At 44.4% G+C, this 24,278-nt stretch overlaps 5 protein-coding genes across 6 annotated transcripts in view; 2 read left to right on the forward strand and 3 right to left on the reverse strand.

The window, feature by feature from the left end:
- commd5 (COMM domain containing 5) overlaps window positions 1–24,278 on the reverse strand; it is a 63,611-nt gene that overhangs the window by 34,521 nt on the left and 4,812 nt on the right. The window lies entirely within an intron of this gene.
- On the forward strand, window positions 158–2,447 carry smim19 (small integral membrane protein 19). The gene is made up of 3 exons (XM_070963047.1): window positions 158–456; window positions 730–854; window positions 1,267–2,447. Exons 1-3 carry the CDS (start codon window positions 323–325, stop codon window positions 1,323–1,325), a joined length of 318 nt encoding a protein of 105 aa, XP_070819148.1. The 5' UTR covers window positions 158–322; the 3' UTR covers window positions 1,326–2,447.
- Window positions 2,047–10,264, reverse strand: pld7 (phospholipase D family, member 7). The gene is made up of 12 exons (XM_070963046.1): window positions 9,962–10,264; window positions 9,307–9,414; window positions 7,206–8,165; window positions 6,796–6,983; window positions 6,436–6,616; window positions 6,214–6,328; window positions 5,957–6,084; window positions 5,674–5,874; window positions 5,372–5,511; window positions 4,839–5,004; window positions 4,639–4,738; window positions 2,047–4,148 (listed from the first exon to the last, which is right to left on the reverse strand). The coding sequence occupies exons 1-12, from the start codon at window positions 10,085–10,087 to the stop codon at window positions 3,946–3,948; spliced, it is 2,616 nt and encodes an 871-aa protein (XP_070819147.1). The 5' UTR covers window positions 10,088–10,264; the 3' UTR covers window positions 2,047–3,945.
- Window positions 10,433–14,747, forward strand: gpr137 (G protein-coupled receptor 137). 2 transcript variants are annotated; one of them, XM_070963482.1, is made up of 8 exons: window positions 10,433–10,499; window positions 11,237–11,679; window positions 11,875–11,924; window positions 12,082–12,322; window positions 12,857–13,006; window positions 13,185–13,310; window positions 13,431–13,549; window positions 13,659–14,747. In XM_070963482.1, exons 2-8 carry the CDS (start codon window positions 11,299–11,301, stop codon window positions 13,753–13,755), a joined length of 1,164 nt encoding a protein of 387 aa, XP_070819583.1. In that variant the 5' UTR covers window positions 10,433–10,499; window positions 11,237–11,298; the 3' UTR covers window positions 13,756–14,747. The 2 variants fall into 2 exon arrangements, with proteins under 2 accessions (XP_070819583.1, XP_070819584.1); XM_070963483.1 differs by lacking the exon at window positions 10,433–10,499 and adding an exon at window positions 10,566–10,698.
- Window positions 15,675–24,136, reverse strand: syvn1 (synovial apoptosis inhibitor 1, synoviolin). The gene is made up of 16 exons (XM_070963396.1): window positions 23,950–24,136; window positions 22,352–22,503; window positions 22,119–22,211; window positions 21,841–21,993; window positions 21,292–21,340; window positions 20,680–20,783; window positions 20,271–20,397; window positions 20,080–20,179; window positions 19,836–19,901; window positions 19,259–19,375; window positions 18,904–19,061; window positions 18,572–18,721; window positions 18,221–18,367; window positions 17,039–17,222; window positions 16,706–16,821; window positions 15,675–16,608 (listed from the first exon to the last, which is right to left on the reverse strand). The coding sequence occupies exons 2-16, from the start codon at window positions 22,481–22,483 to the stop codon at window positions 16,379–16,381; spliced, it is 1,926 nt and encodes a 641-aa protein (XP_070819497.1). The 5' UTR covers window positions 22,484–22,503; window positions 23,950–24,136; the 3' UTR covers window positions 15,675–16,378.

Genomic DNA, 24,278 nt, shown 5'->3' on the forward strand with positions numbered 1-24,278 from the left:
TTATTAAATATCAATTAATTGATATACAGGAATCCTTGTGTGGAATCCTTCATGCTACATACTCCGGTACAGTAGGTGGCGGTATGCACCTAATAAGCTATGGTTGCAACCCGCCATTAAACCAGAAGAAGAAGAGGAGGAGGAGGAGGAGGAGGAGGAAGAAGAAGAAGAAGGCGGATGTGACGTCACTGTGTTTACAGCGTTCTGTTTAGACGCAAATAAACAGGAGCTTCGAAAGTGGATTTAATAGAACCTTTCTTTGAATTCATATATTTACCATAGTACGGCATAGTACCATATACGGCATAGTTGCCGTATTTCGATGGGTGCTCACGGGGTTTTGGGGAACGAGCCCGAGTCTATTGACTACTCGGTGCACGAAGCCTGGAATGAAGCCACCAATGTCTACCTGCTGGTTATCCTGGTCAGCTTCGGACTGCTGATGTACGCCAGAAAGTAAGGACAGTTTGAGCCAACCCTTCACTCTACCACTCACAATAGGCTTACAGTAGGTAGACGTGCAGCACAGGCGTGTGATTCACTCAGAGCTCGCCCTGGCTGGTTCGGTTCTCATTATAGTCCAACAGTAACATGTATTTTTTATTTGTGCCAGTTTTTCAATTATTTCTGTCATCTACTGTCAGAAATAAATGATGATATTAATATAAAATCAATGTGGCTCAAGCGCATTGCTGCCATTCTTATTGTCTCTGTCCACTTCTAATTTAGAAACAAGAGGAAGATCATGCGTATCTTCACTCTGCCTCCTACCGTCGGCAGCAGCCCGGAGCCCAATTTCTACGACAGCCTGCAGAAGGTCCGCCTGCGGCAGCAGCTGGAGATGTACTCTCTGGGTGAGCATTAGTGGAGCTCTGCATGGTACAAGAACGAATACAGCTTGGATCGTGCACTGACACTTCCACTTTGATGAACTTGGGGTCAGTTGTGCCCACTGATTTGTTGACAGTAGGATCTTGGTATAGTTTTCACTATTTGAAGCTTTTTTTTTTTTTTAAATTACCACAACATAAAGTCTAGCTTCATGCATGCATATTGAGTCTTAAAATCTGAAGTGTGTCTTTCATCCTTTCTTACTCTAGACAGCAGAGAAGGAACTGGTTCCGCAAAATGTTTTCAACGCGTTGTGTTTTGGTTATGCTTCAGGCAGCGTGCTCATGTGAACACTTCAAGACTGACAAACACTTCTGATGACCTAGATTGTGATCAGTCTAAATAGGCACCTGTGTCTTCTGTCCTATCTTTTAGCCAGGAAGTTTGAGCAGCAGCAGGGCCAGACAGACAGTGTGCAGCTCTCCATGGAATGAGAGCAGGAGAGAGCTCATCCCTCTCTGTCAGCAAACACTCCTGCGTCTTCAAGGCCTCTGCACATGGATAGGAAAGGACTAAGATGGCTGTCATGATCAGCCAGCTTTGAAAGCAGCTACTCCTATCCTGGCTGAATTCACCCTCAGTTGTCTCTTCTTCGTCTGCGACACATGGAGTGGGTACAGCTGGATGGACGGAGAGGTCAAGAGCGAAGGGGAGTGTGGCATCTCGCAGGTTTCCTGTATGGCATTCAGCAGTGACTCTTAAGTTGAGCAGTGATAAATATTTAGCTGCAGTAGTTGTCACTGAGACATCGTCAGTATGGTGTGAGATTTTTTAAAAAGACAAAAGTCGACCATGAAGAATTTCTTGCACATAGAACAGAATATTCTCCTTTTAGATTTAACATAGTTTCTGTTTGGTTTTCATTTGTTTTTGTTGTTTTTTCTTGTTTTTTAAATGTTTTTTGTCAGCTGGGTACTAAAATTAAAAGTCTAAAATGTGAAAATAAAGGCACATAAACCTAAAACAGCACATAAACACACACAAAAACAAGTCAGCATGCCTTGATGATCACAACTGAGTTAACATGAGCTTCATCTGATTTTTTTATGTGACTACTAAAAACAAAATCACCTTTTCATCCAACTAGCTTTTACCTCAAGAAAGTTTCTCTGCTCACTTCAAGTCAGTTTGCAAATAATTTTATTTTTATTTTACACAGCAACCAAACTTGATTGGAATCAGATTTGCATGAATTTTGTGGGCAAAAAAACCCAAACATTTCAGGCACGTTACTATTCCAAGCAGAGCATTTTTATTTGTTCTAAAACATTTCTGGGGGAGGTCTTTAATGTGTCGAGTACTCTGGTTCATACTTGCAAAACTACTAACATCACCTTCAGCCTGAGCTGTAATTTGTGTTAAGTGCTAATTACAAATGTTGCATGCTAGCATGCTGAACTAGGATGGTGAACATTATGCCTGTTTAATACTAGCGTTTACATTTTTATTGTGATCATATGAGCATGTAGCTCAAAGCACTGCTACGGTATGTCCAAGTACATTCTTACAGAGCTGCTAGCATTGCTACCACAAATAAAATCCCTTTCACCACTGGACCTCTCTCAAGAGTCCTTCACCAATGGGATGTCCAATTCATTTTGTAGTATATTAGAGCCTGTCAAAGATCATCAACCATGGAGCAGTAAACTGCTCTGTTGGCCAGAGACCAACCAAAATGATCCCTGTGTCATCCTGAATTGAGAAGTTGAAGAATTTTAACTGTTGAAACATGTCCACTGATAACAGAAACAAGACATGGAACAGACAAACATGCAGTAAAAAATGTCATAAAATAATGGAGACAATACAGACATTTCATTCATTATCAATACAGTAAAACAGATGCCAGAGAATAAAATGATTTTTCCAAATACATAAAGATGAATCAAGTAGAATTACCACCTTACATCCAAGTCTGACTTTGAAGGAAATTAATAAAAGAACTGAGTGAAAAAGGACTGACAGAGAGCTTCATCACATGGAGCAACAACAATCACCTGAAGCTCAATGTCAGCAGACCCAATGAACCTGTGGTGACTGCAAAGCTTCAAATATGGATGATGCTGCTAAGAAACTAAAAACTGTAAAACATGGATGCTTCACACATATCTTCAACCAGCAGCACAGAAAATCTATACAATCAGCACAGTTTGAAGGTGGAGAGTCAGGAATTCAGCATCTGACCAAATGTGAAATATGGTCACCATTTCTCCTTCTCTTCCCTTCAGTCAGAAAAGTGTGTTTGCTCAATATCATGATGTCGCAGTGAAGTTCGGGACTTCCTGTCATAATTAGTGCGTGAGTTCTTGAGTTATGGTGAAAAACGTGTTTCTTTGTGGTCACAGTGACCTTTGACCACCAAATTCTCATCAGTTCATCCTTGAACATTTGTGCCAAATTTGAAGAAATTCCCTCAAGTTCCTGTTTCTCTGTTCCTGAGATGTCGTGGTCACAAGAATTGGACGGATGGACAAACCAAAAGCACAGTGACTCCAGCCGTGGCTGTCGCCAGCACAGAGGCATAAAAACAAAGCATGCTCTCTTTGATTTAAGAGTTGTTTTCTGACTGTTGTGCTACACATTCAAATCAGTTAGGAATGGAAAACTGACTTTATTTACAGCAATCTTATAGTGTTGGACTGATCATTACACACAAACATGAGCAGCTGATAGCTTCAGCAGTGTAAACATGGCCATGGTGTTTGCATCTCTTTGGAAATGTCTGATTTCCTGCATGACTTTGTTAAAGCTCGGCACCAGGAAAATATACAAAATGCACCAGGCATAAAATAAATTGTACAATGCAAATTCCCTCACGTCTTAACTCATGTAAGACCTTTGTCTGAACAATAGAGAGTATAAAAATAAGACGTTTTGAAACTTAATATAAAAACGCAATTATGTACAGATGAAGAGGCAGCCAATCAGGAAACATACAATATTCATTCACACAGTACAGCAAGCGGATTCTGCAGAAGTAAAATAGAATTCAAGTGGCGGGAGCAAAGCAAGATGCTCATCTACGATGCAAAGTTCTTTATTGAGCACAAACCCTCAGTGTGGGCCACGAGGACAGACATCCACATCGTCAACGGGGAGCGTGCTGGCATACTGGGATGTCCAGTCTCTGAGGAAAAGCTCCTTTGCTTGGCTCTGCAGAGTCTCTTGGCCTTTTTTAACCTCGGAGCCCGTCTGGTTCACCACCAAGCCCACACCAGCTGTCTGGGTGAAGTAGTTCTCCGACCAGTTGGACGTCCCTATGAACACCGAAACAGTCGAACGTGTAAGACATCTGACATTTTGGTGAGATTTCTACTCTCACCACCACTTAAGGAAATATCTATTAATGCTGAAAAGCTAGAAGGCAGTCATGTTAGCTGCATGTCACAGTGGACATGCACATTGTGGTCTTCCCCACAATGTGCAGAGAAGGATTATTTACCTTCTCAGTGTTTGGAATTGTTTTATGGGTCTATAAAATCACAGGATTATAATTCAATAACACCAACCTTTGCAGACCTGCAGCTAAAACCCTGAGCTGACACGGTTTCCTTCTCTGAACAAGGCACTGTATTTGAAGCTAATTATATGTTTTGCGTGAAATAATCCACAAAATATGCAAAACTAAATCTATACCTAAGTACAGTGCTTGAGTAAATGTAGTTTTTCCACCTCTGAGCCTGTCACACTGGATATTTCTTTCGTTTGAAGTGTGAGAGGAGTTCTAAAAATGCAGTAACAGCATACCTATATAGACCACTCTGTCTGTCACCATGTACTTGGCGTGATTGACTCGAGCAAAAGGAATCTTCATCTGCTCCGCTGTTGAAGGCACTGTGAAGATTTTCTGCACAGAAACAACAAAACAAGAATTTAGGATGGCTCTCCCTTCTGTTAAGACTGCTGTGTCTGAGTCACTGTCAGGGAATAAACATCTCCCAACATACCACGCCAATGTCACATTTCAGTGGAGGCCTGTTGAGCACCAGCAGGGACTGCAGGAAGGTGAACATGGAGGCAGGCGAGTGCTTCCAGCAGCTCACCAGGAGCCGAACCTCTACGTCTCTGGTGCAGGCAGCAGCACGCAGGGCCGAGTCAATGGCGGGCCAGAACCTGAGAGAGAGACCGACACACAGGTTGAACTCTTCAGCAGGGAACGCTGGGGACTGATCAACATTCATTCATTCAGCTCAGCATGTTAACAAAAAGTGCCCAGTCAGCAGGTGAATCTCACAGAAGCTTTGCCAGTCAATCAAGGGTCCTGTGTGACTGGTGATTCAATAAATAGCCTTTTAACTAGTCTATTTGCAAGACATCATGAAGGGCATTATTTGATACTGTAAAACCTGTATCTAATCAAGTAACTTAAATAATATTAGATTCAGCGATTTGACACATTTTTTTCATGGGGAATTTGTGTCTGACAGTGAATATGTGAACAGACATTGGTGGGTCTCTGCAAGTTGAACTGGCTCATCACCTGAGTGGCTTCGTGAACTCAGACAGAGGAAGATAATCCATGACAGAGATGAAAATGAATTTCTGGGCGTCGTCGATGACAGATAAAATGGTGGAGAGATCGTCTGAGCGGCCGCGGGCTGAGATCTGCCGAGGGGCGCTCTGCAGGAAAACAGATGTCACACAGGAGCGAAGAATCATGGGAGAAATGAGAGAGAAGAAGAGTGTACACATAAACACGTCTGTATCAGCCTTTAGAGATGCACAGTAATCAATACAAAAAAACAAACTCTTCCTCTGCTTACAGAATAGATCTGAACTTACAGACAGGTAGACCTGAGCAGGCACCCCATTGAACTTCAGGTGCAGGGGATTCTGGGAGCTGGACAGGGCAGAGAGACGAGCAGGCCAGTACAGTGGCAGGGAGCTGTTCGTACCACCAAGGCTCCAGTACACCCCAAAGATCCGAAAGGCGTCCTGAGCCAGGCAGCTGCAGTCCTCCACCGACAGGCCGACCTCCTTGACCTTGGTTCAGCAGAGCACACAGGACATGTTAAATCCATCACAACCCCAACTACATCTGGAAGTGCCCTTTTTCTTTCCATACCTGACTTAGAGAGCGCCAGTCCATGTTAGCACTGCCCAAGTAGAAGTGCTTTTGATCCACCACCCACAGCTTGGTGTGGACAATGCCTCCAGTTACAGCGTTGAGGTCTACCTCTCTAACTTCTGCACCTGGGGAAAAAAGCCACACAAACAATGAGAAAACAGCAAGATAATGAAAATCTGGTGAGGGAAATGGCAAGAAAAAAACACGACAGAGAGGTAACACAATGTGATCAACATCCTCAGGCCATGATGTACCTGCTGCTGCCAATTCTGCCGTATCCTGGGTTGAGGTCTGAGGGCTGTTGACAGCAATCTGGAGTTTCACACCTTTGGATTCAAGCTGATTAAGCTTCTCAAAGACCATTCTTCCCTGCAAAATATGTGGAAATAATATCACACACTTCAGAAGCTCAAAAGATTCTCATGTAATCACTTGATATGCTGCATCACGAGACCAAGGCATGATGCTGAACTAACCTGAGAGTCGGTGGAGTCAGTGAGCTCCAAATCGTTGCCTCGCAGTGTGAAGTAGAAAGCAGCGATGTGGACCGAGCTGTTGGCCTTGTCGAGCAGATGCAGCCAGCTGTCTGCGATGCTCTGCCTGGACGAGGGAGAAGACTGGTAGAGACCCACAGGGATGCTCTCCACCAGACGCACTCTGACAAAGGAAGAGGGAAACTACAGCTACAACCACTGACACACCAAACAGAATCCAGTCAGCGCTGTTCAAGTTCTGAGTTCTGATAAGGTAGATTTTATAAAGTCTTATTTTGTAAGAGTAAACAACTCAAAAGAACGAAACTAATCAGATAAATCAGCTTCTCTTCATCTTCTTACCGACAATCAGTGCTGCAAGGCTCTGGCACAAAGCCAAAGCCCTCGAGCATGTGCAGTTCCAGCTGAGCTGTGAGCTGAACCACAGACATGGGAAGCCCGTAGTGCCAAACATGCTGCCCAAACCCCCCAAGAAGCAGCAAGACGGTGGGCAGGAAGCAGAAGAGGCCAAAACTGGAGCATCCAGAGCTCTACAAAATGGGACGAGTGCAATTTGAACTTGTAAACAGATGGGTAAAGTTAGATGATCATTGCTTTGACAAGAGTCTGAGTCTGTTTAGGATTGTGCTGCGTGCCTAAGCTGTTACAGGGCTACAGGGCGTGGTGAATTCCTCGTTCTATGACTGACTCTGTTGAGGCCACCGAGGAAACAGTGCAACTGAGATCAGTGCAAGCAGAACAACATGACCCACCTTAGCTGACTTGGCTGAGCTGGCTTTAGCAGGCTTCTGTGGTGCTACAGGACATATCGACTCATCAATGCGGGCTCTTTTCTCTGCAAGGTTCGAAGACTCTGACTGGCTTTTAGGTGGTTCATGATGCTCCTTCACCTCTGTTGCATCGTAGTCTTCATACATTTCATCTGCCAGGTCATCCTCACATTCAACATCTGACGAAGATCTGCTGTCCTTTAATTCATGTGTGTTCATTGGCTCCGTCTCCCACGGCGGCTCTTCGTCCATAATAGCCTCCTCTTGGCTAGCCTTGGCTTTGTGAGGGATCTCTGCAGACTTTTCAGCATCTCTAGAGGCAGTGACGCCAAGTCTGCTTTTAACCGCAACATCAGACTTCTCTTCTGTGTCTTCCGGTGGCTTATGGCTGATGGAGCCTTCATGTGGAAGGTGCGATATGGGGGCCGGTATGGCCTCAGCTTCTATTTCAAATGGTTTTCTCTCGTCTTGCTCTGACCCCTGCTCTGGTCTGAGGGCAGGCCTGGGGCTTACAGTCATAGGAGGGCAGTGCACAGGCTCAGACAAACTCCAGCTCTTGGGTGTAGTAATTAAGGAGCTATGGGCTGCTGCAGAGACTTGTTCTGTACTGGCAAATGGAGAAGGGGCTTCAAAACCGATTCTGGGGGTGCGGACTGTTGGCAGGGGGAGGGCTCTGACATCGGGTGTCTTGGATTTCGAAGCCTCCCCGATTCCACTTCCAGGTTTCTCGAGAGGCTGAGCTATGTGGACAGGGGTGTCTTTTTTGGGAAGAGGCAGCTCTGTGTTCTGGCTCACACCGGTGGGTCGTTTATGGAAAGTAGGGATTCGGGAGACGGGTTTCCCACCTCTGCGGTTCATGTCTTCTTTCTCCTCAAGCTCTCTTTTTGCAGTCTTGCTGTCGTCCCAGAGACGATCCAGCACAACACTACAATGCTTCAGTTCCTGAGGAAGACAGAACGTCATCAATCATTCATCTATAGCGCCTCTCTCACCATATGCACATAAGTTTTAACCCAGTGACTCTGAATAGCCTCATGACAACATCCTGAGTTGCATGTAACACCAAAAACACCAATAAACAATATCAACAATACTTTAACATTGTACTTTACCTTGAGAGACGTCTGTAGCACTGCAATAGTTAGAACAGCCACACCTATACAAATGAGCTACCTCACCGGTCTGATCCTCCCCTGCATGGCCACCGCAGACTATTTAACATGTCATGGGTGCCAATATTTGTTTATGAACATGACACGAGTGTTATAATAGATTCAAGATCACAATAACACTGTTTGTGAATATGGTGACCATGGCAACCATCTGTCAGTGTTCAACTAGATAATACGATTAGAATAGGTAGTGGATAATAGAATTGAGGGTGGTTCATCAGGGCACGCCATCGATTCTACAGGATGTATTGTAGTCCTCCCTTAAACAATGAATATTGACATATAAGGCAATTTGCCAGCAGTGTTTCATTTACTTCATATCATATGCAAATGCAACTGAATGTCTCCATCGTGTTTTAATGTTTTAATTCTCCACAGTGATATCAACAGTGGTTAGAAATCAATCATTGTATATTAGCCACATTTTTGACACAATAAGTCACATTTTATTTTATGTGATTTATACTAAGTGGGACGTTTTGTAGTTGAAAAATAAACTATGTCATGTAACAAAGGATGTCATTTTGGTATTTATGTACAGCAATATCTTCCTTCCTTAATAAACCCACAAATATTGATTTTGACATTGTCTCAAAGCTCAGGTGTTAGTTGAGCTCTCCTGTTTATATGTAAATAAATAACTCACACGCTTAATACATAAATCGGCTTTACTTCTCTACACGCAGGCTAAAGGAGATTAAAACACAGCATGACAGTATTTCCTGGTGATGATCACACACTGCACAGGCACAAAGCTGGTTTCTCTCACCACATGGCTGTTTAAATAAGAGTTGCGCCACGCCCAGGCACCCTACTGTAGACAGCTAGCTGTGCTTTTCCGGCCTAAACAAAACATCTAACAGCGAGAGGTGTTTGCTGTTTGGGTTTCTGTGGGGTGAATTATAGCCTACCGCCGCATCTGTCTCCTCAGCAGTTTCCTCCTCCAGCTCAGCCGGGGGACTTTGATCGGTCTCCATCACTTGGCTCTGCACAGACTCAGAGTCTGACTCATCTGACTCCTGACAGGACAAAATCGGTTAACAGTTAACAAGGAGGAAACAACACAGTACTAGAGTATCATTTAGAAATTCCACAATCAAGGACTTAAGGACGTGTGCATAGGCTGTTATCTTCCTCTGCGCCGTGCAAATGTCAAAAGTCAAAAAAATATATATACAGAGCAAACGTTTTATCACCCGAAACACCGTCTGCGAGACAAAGAAATAAATATATGACTAAACAATAACTTACCATGGAGGTGCAGCAACTTGGTAACGTTAAGTTTCGGCCGGTCGCAGCGGTTCACGCTCGCGGTGCAGTAATTAGCTCGAACAGTTATGCTAACAAGCTAAGTCAGTATTACAAACGTTCACGTGCTAATAGCAGTAACTAAGCGACAGTTCATGGCGGGCTGCTTCCTATAAAACCATTTCTCGAGTATTTTTCTCGGGTTAGCCAGCTAACGTCGCTGGCCTAGACGATGGCGAGCAAGCTACGTGGCCGACAGCGAAGTTTTCAGCAGTGGAGGAAGAGGAGGCGGAAAAGCTGAGTAATAAAAATACCCACCACGTACGTAGTCCTCCCGTGCGGGCGGGTCGACCTTCTCCGTGGAGTCGGTGTTGGGTCCTGTAACTCTGCCTCACTTTCCTGAGTGGGGTGGATACTTTTTCTGGATCGCAGTACCATCGGCATCTTGTACCTCTTTAATAATGCAACAGACTTCGTCACACGAGATTAACGGACGGACCGGAGCGTGAGGAGCGGGCACGTTTATTTGCTATTCTGGTGTGAGCCCCCTCTGACACACGGCTATTGCCGAGCTACGGTAAACGAAACGTGCATTGAACAGCTGCTAGTGTTGTCAAAATCCCTTTCCCCGTGACCCAAGAACGACCAGGACATTTACGCTGGTTTGAACGCGCCGTCAGTCTCAAGATAAGTAAACAGCAAATTGAAGAAACCGCGATTTCCTGTCGTCGCTGATTGGCCGTTGGAATCAAAACAGTGGCTCCGCCTATCAGACGTTACGCAGATGACAATGCGGAAACGAGGGATTACCGTTGTCTGATGCGTATCTTGGAGCTCGATGTGGACTTGTTATAAGGTCTGTTGTTATTGTTATTATCGTTAAATGATAACTGACAGCTTAAACAATTGATGATACTGTGGACAAATAAAGCACAACGGAGCGACAGCACGAACTAGTTGACGTTCACATCAGTTAATTTTCAGTAATTTTAGCCGCTGAAGAGAAGCCCTGAACGTAAGGCGACCTGTTGTTTATGTCCGAAGCAAAAATGAGGGTAAAGACACTGCGAGTTATTTAGCTGAGTTTATGACTTTCAAAGGTTGCGAAAAATACACTGGGAGCAGAGAGACCTGTGTAGTATATGGTCTGCTGTTGTATTGCTGTATGATAAATTGTAGCGGTAAAAGTTGACGCAGTGTAGAAGTCATAAGTCATTGTAATTATGTCGTGGGATTGTTGTTACACTGTCATTAAAGACGACTGACGGATCTGATGTGAAAGTGAAAGTTACTGTCTGACTTCTCTCCAGTCCAGTCCAGAGTGAAGATTCACGACTAGACAGCTTCATATGGAGTTTGCCAGATCTGATTCTCTGAGGGTTATAATTTATATACAAACATACATTATCATGTCAGAATGAAGATTAGATGAAAGCGTAAACATTGCTTACAAATGTATATGGTTCCACATCATATATTGTCCAGCCACATCAGTGTTAACACGTTCTACATTTGTCTCGGAGTTCTGTTCTTGACCCGCCGACCTGTTGTCACTTTGGTTCTGTCTCCATGTCTCCCATGTAACCTCCTCAGGCTGAGAGGAGAAGCAGTTTCTCTGTGATTATGGACCGTTAGTTCGACCTGTCAGTTCTCCGATGGAAGCTCCAGTCAGAGCTGCACCTCCTCCCAACTCCTCCACCCCGTCTCCCCCGATCCCCCTGCGCCCGGCCGTCGCCCCCTCAGTTCAGCTTGGCTTCACGATCCTCTACACCACGCTGTACGCCGGACTGTTCCTGGTGGTGTATGTCCAGCTCTGGCTTCTCTACCTCTATAGACACAAAAGATGGAGCTACCAGAGTGTCTTTCTGTTCTTCTGCCTGCTCTGGGCTGCCCTCCGCACCACCCTGTTCTCCTTTTACTTCTGTAACGCTCTGGAGGCCAACCACCTACCTGTGGCCGTGTACTGGCTGCTCTACTGCTTCCCCGTCTGTCTGCAGTTCTTCACCCTCAGCCTTATTAACCTGTATTTCACCCAGGTAAGACTAATGAGAAGTGGCTTATTCTCTTGATGCTAGGATACGGCCGCTGTAAGGTGCAGTAGCTATTAAATGAAGCTATATGTCACTTTATAGAGACCGAAAACAAGATCCTTATTAAATGCTTCTTTTGTGTCATTCTTAATGTCTGATTTTTCTGCTGACTCGTCTTCTTTTGTCTGTCTTATACCACAGGTGGTACTCAAAGTGAGAGAGATTTATAGCTCAGAAGTGGGCAGAGGACTGTAAGTTTCCATCTACAGTAAAGAAAAAAGCCCCTTTAGCATTTAGCATTATACTGTGTCAAGCTTTTGTTCTGAACCCCGATTATCTTGATTAAGCCTCAGATACACAGTATGACTTCTAATCCATTCATCGCCCTGGCTTCCATGTCCTCCTCAGGTGGCTGGCACGGTGCGCGTACGGCACACTGAGCGCCTTGTTCCTCTGTGTCAATGTGGTCTGTGCGGCTCTTGGGGACAGAGGTGCTGGCGTTGGGTCAGGGGAGCTGACCTGGAATCTGGTCTTGGTTCGAGTTCTTGTCAACGACTTGCTCTTCATCCTGGTTGCGGTGTTGCTGGCCGCCTTGCTCTTGCTCTTGACCAGACACTCACACTCCACCAGCCCCTACCTGATCAGCAAGGTGTGCTTAGCATCAGTCTGGGAAACGACCCGATATAAAATATCAAAATAAACACAAGCTAAAGGGGCTCTCTGCTGATTTTACACATCCAGATTAGTTTACTTCTTGTGATTAGTCCCTCTCAGTCTGTGGAAACAGTTGTATAATGCCTTCTGTGGCTCTGCAGAAGCTTTGTGGAGTCTGACAAAATTACCATAATGACATCACTATGACAGCATCGGGCTCATCTGAGCTTGTGCTTGGAAACTACACATTAATGCAGAACTTACAGACTGGATGTGTGCGGTTTGAAAGACTTGTGTCTAACAGGCCTAAGGGAGGGTCCAATGAAAGGTCATATTGAGTTGCATTATGGGAATCATAGGATCCAGAAATTTTGACCAATACAAGGGAGTGAAAGTCAGGATTTCTGTGTCTGCTGCATCTGTTGTGAGCATTCAGTACAAATGACTGCAGCACCCCTTGAAACATAAGCACTTCTTACCCTCCTCTGTACTTCTGAGGCTAATAGTGCCTTTTTTTTTACTTGGCCAGGGGACCACAGTGTGCCGCACAGCTGCACTGGGAGCAGCAGTGATCTTGTTGTTTGCCAGTCGAGCCTGCTACAACCTGACAGTCCTCGTTCTGTCTCAGAGCCACCGCGTGGAGTCATTCAACTTTGACTGGTACAACGTCTCTGACCAGGTAATCATCGAATGCTGGAGTTGAAGCACTCTGAACCAGTGTAACACACTGCTTGGCTCAAGCTGACAGTAATGGTTGTCATTATTTTCATGTCTCAAACATTATGATGAGGTTGATAGTCGTGGCCAGTAACACTGCTGCTACAGTACATGACAACCCTGTGTGTGTTTCTTTGTAGGCTGACTTGCGCAGCGAGCTGGGCGACAGGGGCTACCTGGCTTTTGGCGCCATCCTCCTCATATGGGAGCTGCTCCCGACCAGTTTACTCATCCTCATTTTCAGAGTGCGCCGGCCTACTCAAGAGGTACTTTGCACATCTGACACAAACTGGACCAAGCGTCAACTTAATAAAGAAATGCAGAAATGAAACTCAGGGTCTGCATTGCTGAAGCAGTGGAACCTGTGTTTTTTCTGATCTTCACAGACCAGCAGCATGGCCGTCAACAGCCGGGTCCTACCTCGTCCATATTTCTTTGATGACCCCCAAGGCAGCGATGACGATGTGCCTGTCCCATGGGCACGTGGTTCACATCCACACACAAGGTACTGTCATTAAAATCATGTTTGACTCACACAGACCAAACCAGTACGTGATCCTACCATAGCAGAATCCTCAAAGCTCCCATCTGTTGCTCTTCTCACTCTGTTTCAGCTGGTACGGGTCAGAGACCGCTCCTCTGCTGTTCACCAGCAATCCTCCAGGCCAGAGCCACCAGCACCATTCATTCTACTCCACCCCCCAGAACTGACCGACTCCTCGCCGCTATCAAAGCCGTCATGTCCTCCATCACATTCATCTCAAAGGACAAACCACACACAGCTAGCTACCAGCCAGTAGCAAACCCCTCTGCCAGCAGTTTTTGCACTGAAAATCTCAGGAAGTCATCGCCAAATAGTGGATATGCACCTTCTAGTTTTTGAACAGAGGCTATATTTAACTCTTTCTAGGCTCAAAGGGAACAAAGTTGGTGGGAAAAGCCCAGCAGACGTGACATTACACTCAGTGATCTCCTTATAAAGGTTAAGCTGAGATTTGGTCACATTTGTGAACTTGTTGCTTTCTGTAAATACGTCCATTTGTCCTATTGTTGATGCGAGGTAAACTAGCTGCACCATTCCTAAAATGGCACATTTTGCTTCATTAGCATTCCTCATTAAATGAATACATTATACAGTGTAGCTCATGAGCTTGCAGCACGCGGTAACCACTGGTAACAACTATTGATGATACAAATTTGCAGTTTCGCAAAGAGAGTACCTTTTCTCTTACACGTCAAGTGTAAAGGAAATGGACTAAAACACAAATGATCATGGGTCTCTTTTTGTTTATTTGAGACCAGTATTTTCTTTTGATAAATTTAATAAATTATTCCACATCAGCAGTTTGTCTTTTCTATTGTCAGACCGAACAGCCACTGCAGGTATTCACATGCTCAGTTGTTGTTTTTGCTCGTTTGTTACTTTTTGGGTCATCATCTGCTGTTCTTTTAGTGTCTGTGTCACATTTGCAAAGACTTTCCACAGTTTGAAATTAAAGTTGATTTTTATTTTTATTCTCTTCCTGTGTAATTGTATTTTGATGTAAGTTTAACTTATTTTATGACTGCGGTTCTACCTTTAATTGTACATAAGAAAAATCAAATGTTACCCATCACTGGGATGAGGCTTCCTCATAGTGAGTCGTTGATGTGTGGCTTTGGCTTAACCACATGACTGACATGTTCTGTGTGATCAACAAACCAATAAAAACATCAAAATGAGCTTGTCCAGTCTGTTGCTAAGCAGAAAATGTACACGGGAAACAAGTACTTGACAACCTGTTTTACTTGTTTTAGCCCATTATATATATACAGTATGTGTATGTATGTATGTATGTATGTATGTGTGTGTGCGTGTGTGTATATATGTATGTATGTATGTCCACACACACACACACATATATACATACATACATATACACATACATACACACACACACACACACATACATACATACAAACATACATACATATATACATACACACATACACACACATGCACATTGGTGAACATCAGATTTACTTCTATTTTTGTCTTTTATGTTATTTGCTTATGTTATTTTTTTTTAGGAAATTCCTCTCTTCCCTATAATTACTACCACAACACAGACTTCTATGCAGGAAACTTCCTGCGTTTCTGCATTACTTAGCTGTAATAATATGACTTTCACTACAATAAAAGCACACAATTACTACTGAGTTTGATAATCTGCCCTGTTTCATACTCGTTTTCGTCGTCTTCCGGGTTGCAGGGGCAGCAGCCTCAGCTCAGCAGACACCCTGGGTAGAGACCCAGCCACATCCACCAGCTCCTGCTGAGGGATCCCGAGACGTTCATCAGGCCAGCCGAGAGACATAATCCCTCCAGATGCCTAAACCACCTCAACTGGTTCCCCTCGAGACGGAGGAGCAGCGCTCTACTCCAAGCTCCTCCGCTTTAATAAATAGGTGAAATCTTCAGTATTGCGCAAGGAATTAATAGGGAAAAGTATGAAAAAAAAGCATTTCGTAACATGTAAATTTTCCTTTAATCATCTTGAGACCACTCATTCACAATGGGACGCTTTGGAGGATCTCGTCCCCCAGGCCCATCTCTACAGCATCAGCTGGTGAAGACACAAACCAACGTACATGTTGTGCCGCTGCATTCCAGTCGGACAGTTTATTCTGCATTATGTACAGATCATCCTATTAAAACTCTTTATACAGTATGTACACATTCAAATAAATCAGTATGTTACAACGTCTACAGTGGCAACAGAAGAATGATGAATGGAAAAGCACAACAAAGCTGGAGGAGTTAATCAACTTCCATTCACTTGAATTCAATGAATCTGTCACTAATCCAGCTGCTGTGTGCTGATGTGATGTGGCCAATGGGACCAACTTTATACTGAAGAGAGCTGAATGAAACAAATATTGAAGTGCAGGCAAAGACCTCACTGACAGTAAAGCTACCAAACACAAATCTAAGCGCCGTCTCTTGCACGCTGATCAAATAAGTGGGTCTGAAATGAAAACCTGATTAAACTTACAAACACCTGCAGTACTCTTATTGCAGTAGTCATTCTGGGAGCGGGCAAGGGTGGGGGGTGGCAAAAAAAAGAAAGAAAAAAAAGGTCGCGCTATTGCTTTCTGACAGAAACAGTCCAGATAAGCGGTAAAAATCACTGCGCCCCCTGGTAGCCTGAGTCCAACTCGACACAGTTAGGAACCTGAGCCTGTGGAAGGCGATAGCCACGAGGAAGAGAGGCAATGAGGGACCGAAGCAACGACCAATCAGCTCACAGTTCCTGTTGGTCCAGAGCAAGATGTCTAAGTCAGAACGCATGTATCAGTTGTCTGGCGGGGGGGGGGGAGATGATGATGATGATGATGATGCTGCTGCTGCTGCCGTCTCTAGCTTACGAAGGCGGCGGCGCCTCAGCTCAGCAGCGTTGGGCTCGCCATCCTCCCCCAACACCACCACTCCTTCGTCCATCGACTCGTGTCTTTCTGTGTCCGAGGCAGCAGAAGTAGAGTCAGCTGGCTGAGAGGAGACTGCAGCTCCGTCCGCCTGCTCAGCTGGAAACGGAAAAAATAAAATAAAATAAAAAGTGAATCAGGGCCAAAGGTTTTCGTTTTAATCGTCTTGTTTGTCTTCGTGGCTCAGTTTACTTACAGGTGGTGGAGTCCTTCTCCTGGCTGGGACTGCCTGAGCTGCTGCCGGCTGTGGGAGATGAAGCGGCGTGGTTTGTCCCACTGGCTTCTCCAGAGCTGCCCTCAGCCCGAGGAGGACTGTGGAGAACACAGCGGCAGAAGGTCAATGAGACATTCCACTTCAAACAGCATTTTAGCTGTACAGTATCACTTTAGCTTCAACTTAATGCAATTTTTTGTCGCGCTTAATGATTAGGAAATACTGCTAAAGCATGAGCAGCCTGGCTGCACTTAATGCCAAGTTCCAAACAAACGACAGAGAATATGCGACTTCGGCAAGAGAGGGTTCGGTTACGTGAGTGTGGCGACGGTGCTGAGGTAGTGGTGGATGTTGAGCATGGCGGCATCCAGCAGGGTGTGGATGTTCTGGAGACACTGGAGCCTGGCCTCGAGGCCCCGTCGGCCTTCTGCCTCCAGCTCCCTCAGCTCCTCCTCTGACAGCCGCGACAGAGACGGAGGAGGAGGCGGCATCGACGACACTGGAGGAGAGAGGAGGCGTTAATACAGATGAACTTCTACTTCACTGCATGACTAACATGGGCTCAACAAACAGCTCGCCATGCCATCCCACTTGTGCTTGCTGGGTAAGTTAACAAGGAATGGGCACAACATCGCCTGAAGCATGCAGTAACTGGATTTGGTTGAGTGCTCTACAGATGAAGTTAATCTTTACTATCATTGATCTGAGTGCGAGCTGCTGCAGCGGAGTGTGTCCACTATATCTGTTGAACTACAGGATACAGTGATGTGACAGAATAAAGCCATGCTGAGGCTCAGCATCAGAGCATCTAACCTCAACGGCTGAGGTGGATTCATGATCGTCCTTCATTATCTCAATGAGATATTCTAACTTGTTGCTGAGGTTTTATTACTGGCTCTGAGCTTAATGTTTGAAACTGGAATTTCCAGAATTAGAAAGCTGTTTGATGGACACCGATGAGAACAAAACTGCTTTGCAGAAGTCAGAATTTCTTTGTATGCAGACAAATGTGCTTGTTTTCAGTCTGGCTGCACTACTTTTAAGATACCTGTGGATTCTTTAAGACTAGATATTTCTCTTGTTTTAAAAATCTTGGTCAGTCAAAATTTTCTCTCCAGCTGGCAGATAACCAGGTTCCCTGGTTCGTGTTTTTGAGGGCTACGTTTTTGCAGCGAGGGACTTTCACAGTGTGACCTGATAGTTTGTTGCTATGGTAATCACAAGCACTTCCTCAAACAAAGGCTGACAGAATAAGTGAGACAATATTATGTCGCACATGACTCCTCCACAGCAATCTAAAACTGATGCATCGAAAACTCATCATCTCTATCCTTACAGAAGAGCGACAGGACAACCGTCCTGCCAGAGCCGGCTGGGTGGAGGAGGTTAACCATGAGCTCACCCACTGTCATGTTTACACAACAGATTGACAACTCACCAAGGACATATTCAGTCTTACTGTGGTCTGCAAGACAGTACAGAGACATTTGTGCTTACTGAAGGGAGGAGGTGGTGGCATGGGCAGCCATGGTGCCGTGGGGAAGGGAGGAGGGGGGAAGGAGAAGGGGAAGCCTGGCATTGCTGATCCTGGAGCATCAGCAGCTGCCGCCGTGTCTGCGGAGGATGAGGTGGGCTGGCTGGTACCTGATGAACCAAACACACAACATTTTGGGTCAATGTCAAGCTACACCAGACAGAAAATAACAAAACAACATCCCAGGTGCACTGAAACTACCAGTAAAATTAGTATTGGTGAAGACACAGCTTAAAACATAGAATTAGCAAACTGTTGTGGATACTTTGGAAAAATGAGGTTGTTTGTTGCAGGAGAGCATGAAGCATCCTCACCAGCTGCCTGTGTAGCCTCTGTGCTGTTTTGTGGTGCGTCTGTGGCACCAGGAGCTGCAGCTGCTGCAGCAGGAGGAGGAGGTACTGCCGGGAAGGGACCCCAGAAGGGGAAGATGCCAGGAGGAAAGCCAGGTAACATGGCGGGGGCCACTGGTAAGGAAACGAAAAAACAAGAGATCCTCACCAACCGTGAAAAAGATCCAAATGTGTATTTTCTAGCCGAGGGTGCCCACATGACATCATTCTGCAAATAATTTGGGTGTGGGTAGGCTTTGTGTAGCACTGGTTGAAGCAGGAAGACAGGGGTTGTGTGTGCTGGTTTTGACTCTCACCGTTGCCAGGTGGGGCTGCGGGGGCGTTGGCGGGGGCTGCAGGGGCAGGGGGCGGGGCCTGGGCCGGCGCTGGAGTCTGATTGTTATTAGATGCGCGGAGGACGTCCATGCGACAGGTAGGACAGGTCTGCTGCCTCTGGAACCAGGATCGTAAGCAGCTGTCGGGAGGAGACGAAGGCAAAACAACATTATTTTAGATTTATTATCTGTTTTACTTGCTACAGCGACCTGTTCACTGTTAAAATACATGAAGTTTGTGTAACTTCAGCAACTGTCGATGCTGACCACATCTGACATCTATGTTGTTTTCTTTGTTTGCAGTCTAGAATCTCTCCTGCTGAGTCAGAGTCTTTACCTGGAGTGGAAAATGTGATTACAAGGCAGTTTCTTGGCTCCAGTGACCATTTCCTCTCGACAGATAATACAGACGTTGTCGGAGGCTTGCAGGTCTTCAGGGGTAGCATCAGGGTATCTGAGCACATGCAGAAATGAGAGGAGAAATGAAAAGCTATTCTGGCTGGAGAACTTATTAGCTCAGGTTTTATTCAGGGTTGTACTGCATGTGTACATATATTGACTGCATATATTGATCACAAGCATCACAGAATATACAGACAAGAAGCATGAACTAACCAAAGTAAATGTACATCTAAAATACGCTGTGTCTGTACATGAGACAAATTACACAGGTTTGTTACAACTCATGTAAGAGCTTACCAAAGTTACTGTGTGACAGTGTGTATGCTTTCCTCTAAAAAAACATTAACACTGAAGAGAGAATGGACTTTAATTTGCATATGGGCTTTTGTCCATACAACTCAACTTGACTGTGTTTTGTCTAGTCAAATCATATGTAAACGAACAAGAAAGATGCACTGTGAAATAACGATTTTTACAAATACAACATGGTGCAATGAGGAAATATTACTCACAGTGTATTCATGTTGCGGATGGCTCTCCGAGACATTATAGCGTCTGTGACAGCTTTCTTGAACTGCCTGGCAGGAAAAGGAGAACAACGGCAAACTGAAAAAACGCCTTAGACATGAATTCAAAACATCCAGTGACCAAACTCCCATTACAGGAAATGTAAAAATTCAGACCTACGTGAGAACTTGAACGATCAAACCACACACACAGAGATGCACGTAAGTGCACACACAGACAACTGCTCACCTCATAGCCAGATACATGGGCCGAATGGCAAACAGGGGGAAGGTGTGGACTTTAATCATGATGGTCATGAAGGCAATGTACAGGAGCACTTTGATGAAACCTGGAATGAATGAAGTCATTTTGAGCATGGCCGACATTTCTTCTTGAACTACACAGAGCATCACAATTAGATCTCCAGCTGAATGCAGCACCTGTGAAGAGCTCGGTGTAGAGCATATAGACTGCCTTGTTGTCCCAGGGATTCTCACTCTGCAGGTCAATAGTGTGCAGAAGGTATTTAATGAAGGTCGTCAGCACCATGGTCAGCAGGATGGCATACTGGGGGGCACAGAGAGAGGAGATACAGACATTTAGAAGTTATCTTTTTCTTGTGTATGAGCTCAGTAAAGTTGCAAAGTGACACTGCACCGGGGATTAATGCCTTTCAAAACTGAGCGTTTGAGAAATAATGACATCATGTCTGTTGTTGCTTTGTGTAATGACTAACGAGCGTGTGTCCCAAACGAGGGCAGACTACTGGTTAGTTTGTGTTTGGTTGGGTCTTTTCTCACAGCTAAAAACACAGAGCTAATATTCAGATTGGACTGAAGTATAACAAACCTCAAATCCAAAAACTAGTTGCACTGAGGCTCCTCGGGTAATGATGCTGTGACAAGCATGGTTGACAAACAGGAAGTCCAGGACACCCAGTAGTCCCATGAGAGCTGTGGGAAATAAAGAAAAACAGTGAATAACACTTCTGTAAGGGGGCTGCAGTACCTACATGTAGAAGCTCCACAGAAACACAGAATACCTTAGTTTTTGCTCAAAATAAACAGAACATTCAGTATTCAAAGTGGATTTTTTAAGTATTTGATGGACAGTTGTTTTAATAGCTACTGGGCCTGATTCTGGAAATCCAACTAGAAATGTCCATGGCTCCCTGATGGTTACCAGCTATCCTGAATTCAAACAGAGTGGGCTATATGTAATCTGACTAATTAAATCTGACAAGTTGACTGAAGGAGTGGATTTTCTTGTCTGTTAATGTCAATCACTCTGGCGTGGTGCACCTGGCCTTGTGCAAACGAGGGGCAATGATTTGCATGCAGTTTCAGTTAGACTCGTTTCATAAATAGAAGCAATAGAACAGAGATGGAGAGATAAGCCAAAGATTTTAAAAAAGCCAAGACAAAAAGGAGGGAAGAATGAATTCTGATAATGTGTACTTACATAATACCCTCAAGTGAAAAAGCCAAGATATGTTTGGACTCCGTTCCATCTGACAGAAAAAGGATTAAAAAAACAGACATGAACATTATTTACTTGTTACTTAAAGCATGCACAGTCACGTCTATTAACTCAATCAATCATCGATTGTGATTCTGAATGATCTTTGTATATATGATTACCAACACCACAGCAGGAGCACAGAAACCTGCCACATGTTTCAGGTTGTCAGCTAATGACTACAGTTGTAAACTTTCTACTCTTACAACAGCCTCCCCATCCAAGCAATGCTTTTCACTTGTAACAGTTTTAGTTGGAGCTCGCAGTGAAGGCCCTTTACACTACATTTGTAACTAAATTATCAGTTGCACAATGTCAAATAACAATGTTTGTCCAACTGTGGTAGGCAACGTTTAGTCACGCACCATCTGTCCAATCCTTTGTCCCATGTTTCCTCTCTACCTTTAAACAATGACCTGTGTATGGATACAGTGGATTAAGCACACTCTGTACTATGTAAGATGAGGAAGTGGTTTGTCCCTCATCACTCACAAAGTCCACCCGGTCCTCAGCCAGCCAGTGGAAGCACTTAAGGAAGAGCAGGAGGGTGAAGAGGGCAACAAAGCGGGGGGAGAAGTCATCCCTGAACACAGTGAAAGCCAGGCACGTCTCAGTCACTGCGTACCAGGAGCGCTCAATGAGATGCTGATGGCGGCACATGAGCAAAGAGGCTGATTAGATGCATTGCTGTCATTTAGTACTGACACAGTGTATTAAACATTAAACTGAATGTGTGTCACTATCAGTTAAAAATATAAACAGAACCCTACCTCCATTTCTGCAGCCCTTAGCTGTCCAAAAAAGACCTTCCTCATGAACTTTCCCAGCAGAAACACCAACACAAAGGCCTGAATGTACAACACCTGATACCAGAAACAAAACAGAAACCAAAAGCTGATTTGTCACATTGTTACCGTTCAGGAAATACTGTTAAACTTAAAGACATAATTCAAACTTTTCAAACCACACTGAAGAGTTTCCTTCACTTTAGCACTGCTCTTACCGCCATGCTGGGGCTGCTCTTGGTGAGGTAGACCACAGTTGGGTAGAACTGGTGTTTGAGGAGGTAAGCATGTGCCACCACAGCCCCAGTCAGTGCCAGACTGGTGGCAGTCACCAAGGCTGCTCGTACCATTTTGGACTCAGCTACAGATACTGTGGAAGGGGAAACAGGTGAAGGGAGAAAAGAAGAAGAAGGCTGACACATGTGAAACCTGAGTGATGCAGCAGAGCAACATGCAAATAACACTCAGCACTTTGCTGGAAAGGGACGATTTTTTGTCGCCGCTTATCTGTTTTAATTTTACTCGGTCAGATATGTGCAGCAAAACATCTACAAACAGAAATGGTGCCTCTCACCCAGCAAGTCTCACCTTTTTGGAGATTAAAACATAAAAATCAAAAAGATATAATTAGGATCCTCTGAGGTAGAACATAAGGATGCAGCCGCACTGATGCTTTGTGTTTATTCTTGTATGTTTGTTTCTGTTTGCTGTCATGGGGATGACACTATCACTGAAAAAATACATTTCAGTGTGATCGGTTCAGAATCCAAACACAGCTTAAAGGATAAAGTTACAAATCATGTTGTTGCTTTCTGTGGGAATCTCACTTATGCAAAGGAGTCTTTTCAAAACTTAATGATTCACTCACAGTGGAAACAATGCAGGTGGAAACAAGGTGGTTAGTTTGTCACTGATTAGGTAGCATATGTGTGTGGGGGTCAGCATGTTTGCTGGTGCCCCGTGTTTCAACCCGACAGTGTATGGATTTCCTCCAGGACCCTCCATTACCCACACTTCTCCAGGGTTAATTCAACACAGTTAACTAACAGAAAGCCTTTGCAGCTATTTAAGTTGAGGTAATGGTGAGAAAACACAGAGCTGCTTAAACCTCAGTCTCAATCCTTAAGTTACTACAAATAAATCCTTTAAAATGAGCAGTTTTAATGAGCATTCAGAAATAGGACTTCATAGGAAAATATAACTTTGTGCGATATTCCGTTACCACTTTTTAAAAAACTGATGTACAAAGGTCACAGCTGATGAAGCATAAAATTACAATACCTCACAGCAGGAGTGTTTGGTGAATATAGTCAGTGGTTCTGTTTTTGGCCGGTGTTTCATTCATCAGTGCAGGTAAAATGTTCAAACTGAAACTACTGCTTGATTTTACTGTCGTCTGCGTAGATGCTCGGCAGTAAAGTGCTCTTGGTTAGCATTGTGTGCACGGCATCACTCCTTATTCTACATTTCTCACACACACCAACATTTAACGTTACCTCCCTGCAGAGTAGGAAGCTGTTTCAGCTAAGTTAGCTGGCTAACGTTAAAGCTAACATGGTAGAATTATGTCTCAGAAATCCGGCTAACCTTGTCAGAGCTTTCCAAGACAGAGAGAAACTTAAGCTAGTAAGCTAGTTATATACTTCTCCAAAAGCTGAATTTATATTTGTTGGTGTTAGTAACGTTACTTTTGTCGAGAGGCTACCTAACTGTCAAAGCAGGTAGCGTTATGTTCATTTGGTTAGTCAGCTTGTGTTAGCTAATGTTAGCTAGCTAGCTGGTAACGTTACAGCTGTTAGTTCTCTGCGGGACTCACCGACTCGATGTCTGCGGAAGACTTGGTCCTTGGTTGACTTGACGGATGTCTCCTTGCCTGCTTAACTCACTATATTCTTAACGCCTACTCCATTTCGATCGTTTCAGCGTAGCCTCTCTTTAATATTTGTTATACTCTCCCCTGTCTGTCTGGCTACGTGTTTATCTTTGGCTTGCTCCTTGGGAGCCACCTCACATCCGGCTGCTATGGTAATTTGACGCAAAAGCAATTTCAGGCATCACTGACATGTTACCTATTTTCTATCAGTTACTTGGTGTAAAAGAAGTTAGAAATACACTTTCACTTCTTAATATTTAGGAGACTTAACA

Source organism: Chaetodon trifascialis, chromosome 5 (genome assembly GCF_039877785.1).
Source record: "Chaetodon trifascialis isolate fChaTrf1 chromosome 5, fChaTrf1.hap1, whole genome shotgun sequence".
In the NCBI taxonomy this organism is placed as follows: domain Eukaryota; kingdom Metazoa; phylum Chordata; class Actinopteri; order Chaetodontiformes; family Chaetodontidae; genus Chaetodon; species Chaetodon trifascialis.

Bases quoted from the DNA above. Each gene is read 5' to 3' on its own strand.
- smim19 (XM_070963047.1), top strand. From the start codon at position 323: ATGGGTGCTCACGGGGTTTTGGGGAACGAGCCCGAGTCTATTGACTAC. The intron at 457-729 runs GTAAGGACAGTT...CTTCTAATTTAG, and splicing joins CTGCTGATGTACGCCAGAAA to AAACAAGAGGAAGATCATGC. The intron at 855-1,266 runs GTGAGCATTAGT...CCTATCTTTTAG, and splicing joins GCTGGAGATGTACTCTCTGG to CCAGGAAGTTTGAGCAGCAG.
- pld7 (XM_070963046.1), bottom strand. From the start codon at position 10,087: ATGCCGATGGTACTGCGATCCAGAAAAAGTATCCACCCCACTCAGGAA. The intron at 5,512-5,673 runs GTAAGTTCAGAT...GTTTTCCTGCAG, and splicing joins CTGCTCAGGTCTACCTGTCT to AGCGCCCCTCGGCAGATCTC. The intron at 5,005-5,371 runs GTGATGAGCCAG...TCTCTCTCTCAG, and splicing joins GAGTTCACGAAGCCACTCAG to GTTCTGGCCCGCCATTGACT.
- gpr137 (XM_070963482.1), top strand. From the start codon at position 11,299: ATGGAAGCTCCAGTCAGAGCTGCACCTCCTCCCAACTCCTCCACCCCG. The intron at 13,311-13,430 runs GTACTTTGCACA...TGATCTTCACAG, and splicing joins TGCGCCGGCCTACTCAAGAG to ACCAGCAGCATGGCCGTCAA. The intron at 13,550-13,658 runs GTACTGTCATTA...ACTCTGTTTCAG, and splicing joins GGTTCACATCCACACACAAG to CTGGTACGGGTCAGAGACCG.
- syvn1 (XM_070963396.1), bottom strand. From the start codon at position 22,483: ATGGTACGAGCAGCCTTGGTGACTGCCACCAGTCTGGCACTGACTGGG. The intron at 19,062-19,258 runs GTAAAGACTCTG...TCCTCCCGACAG, and splicing joins AATCACATTTTCCACTCCAG to CTGCTTACGATCCTGGTTCC. The intron at 18,722-18,903 runs GTGAGAGTCAAA...TTTCCTTACCAG, and splicing joins CGCAGCCCCACCTGGCAACG to TGGCCCCCGCCATGTTACCT.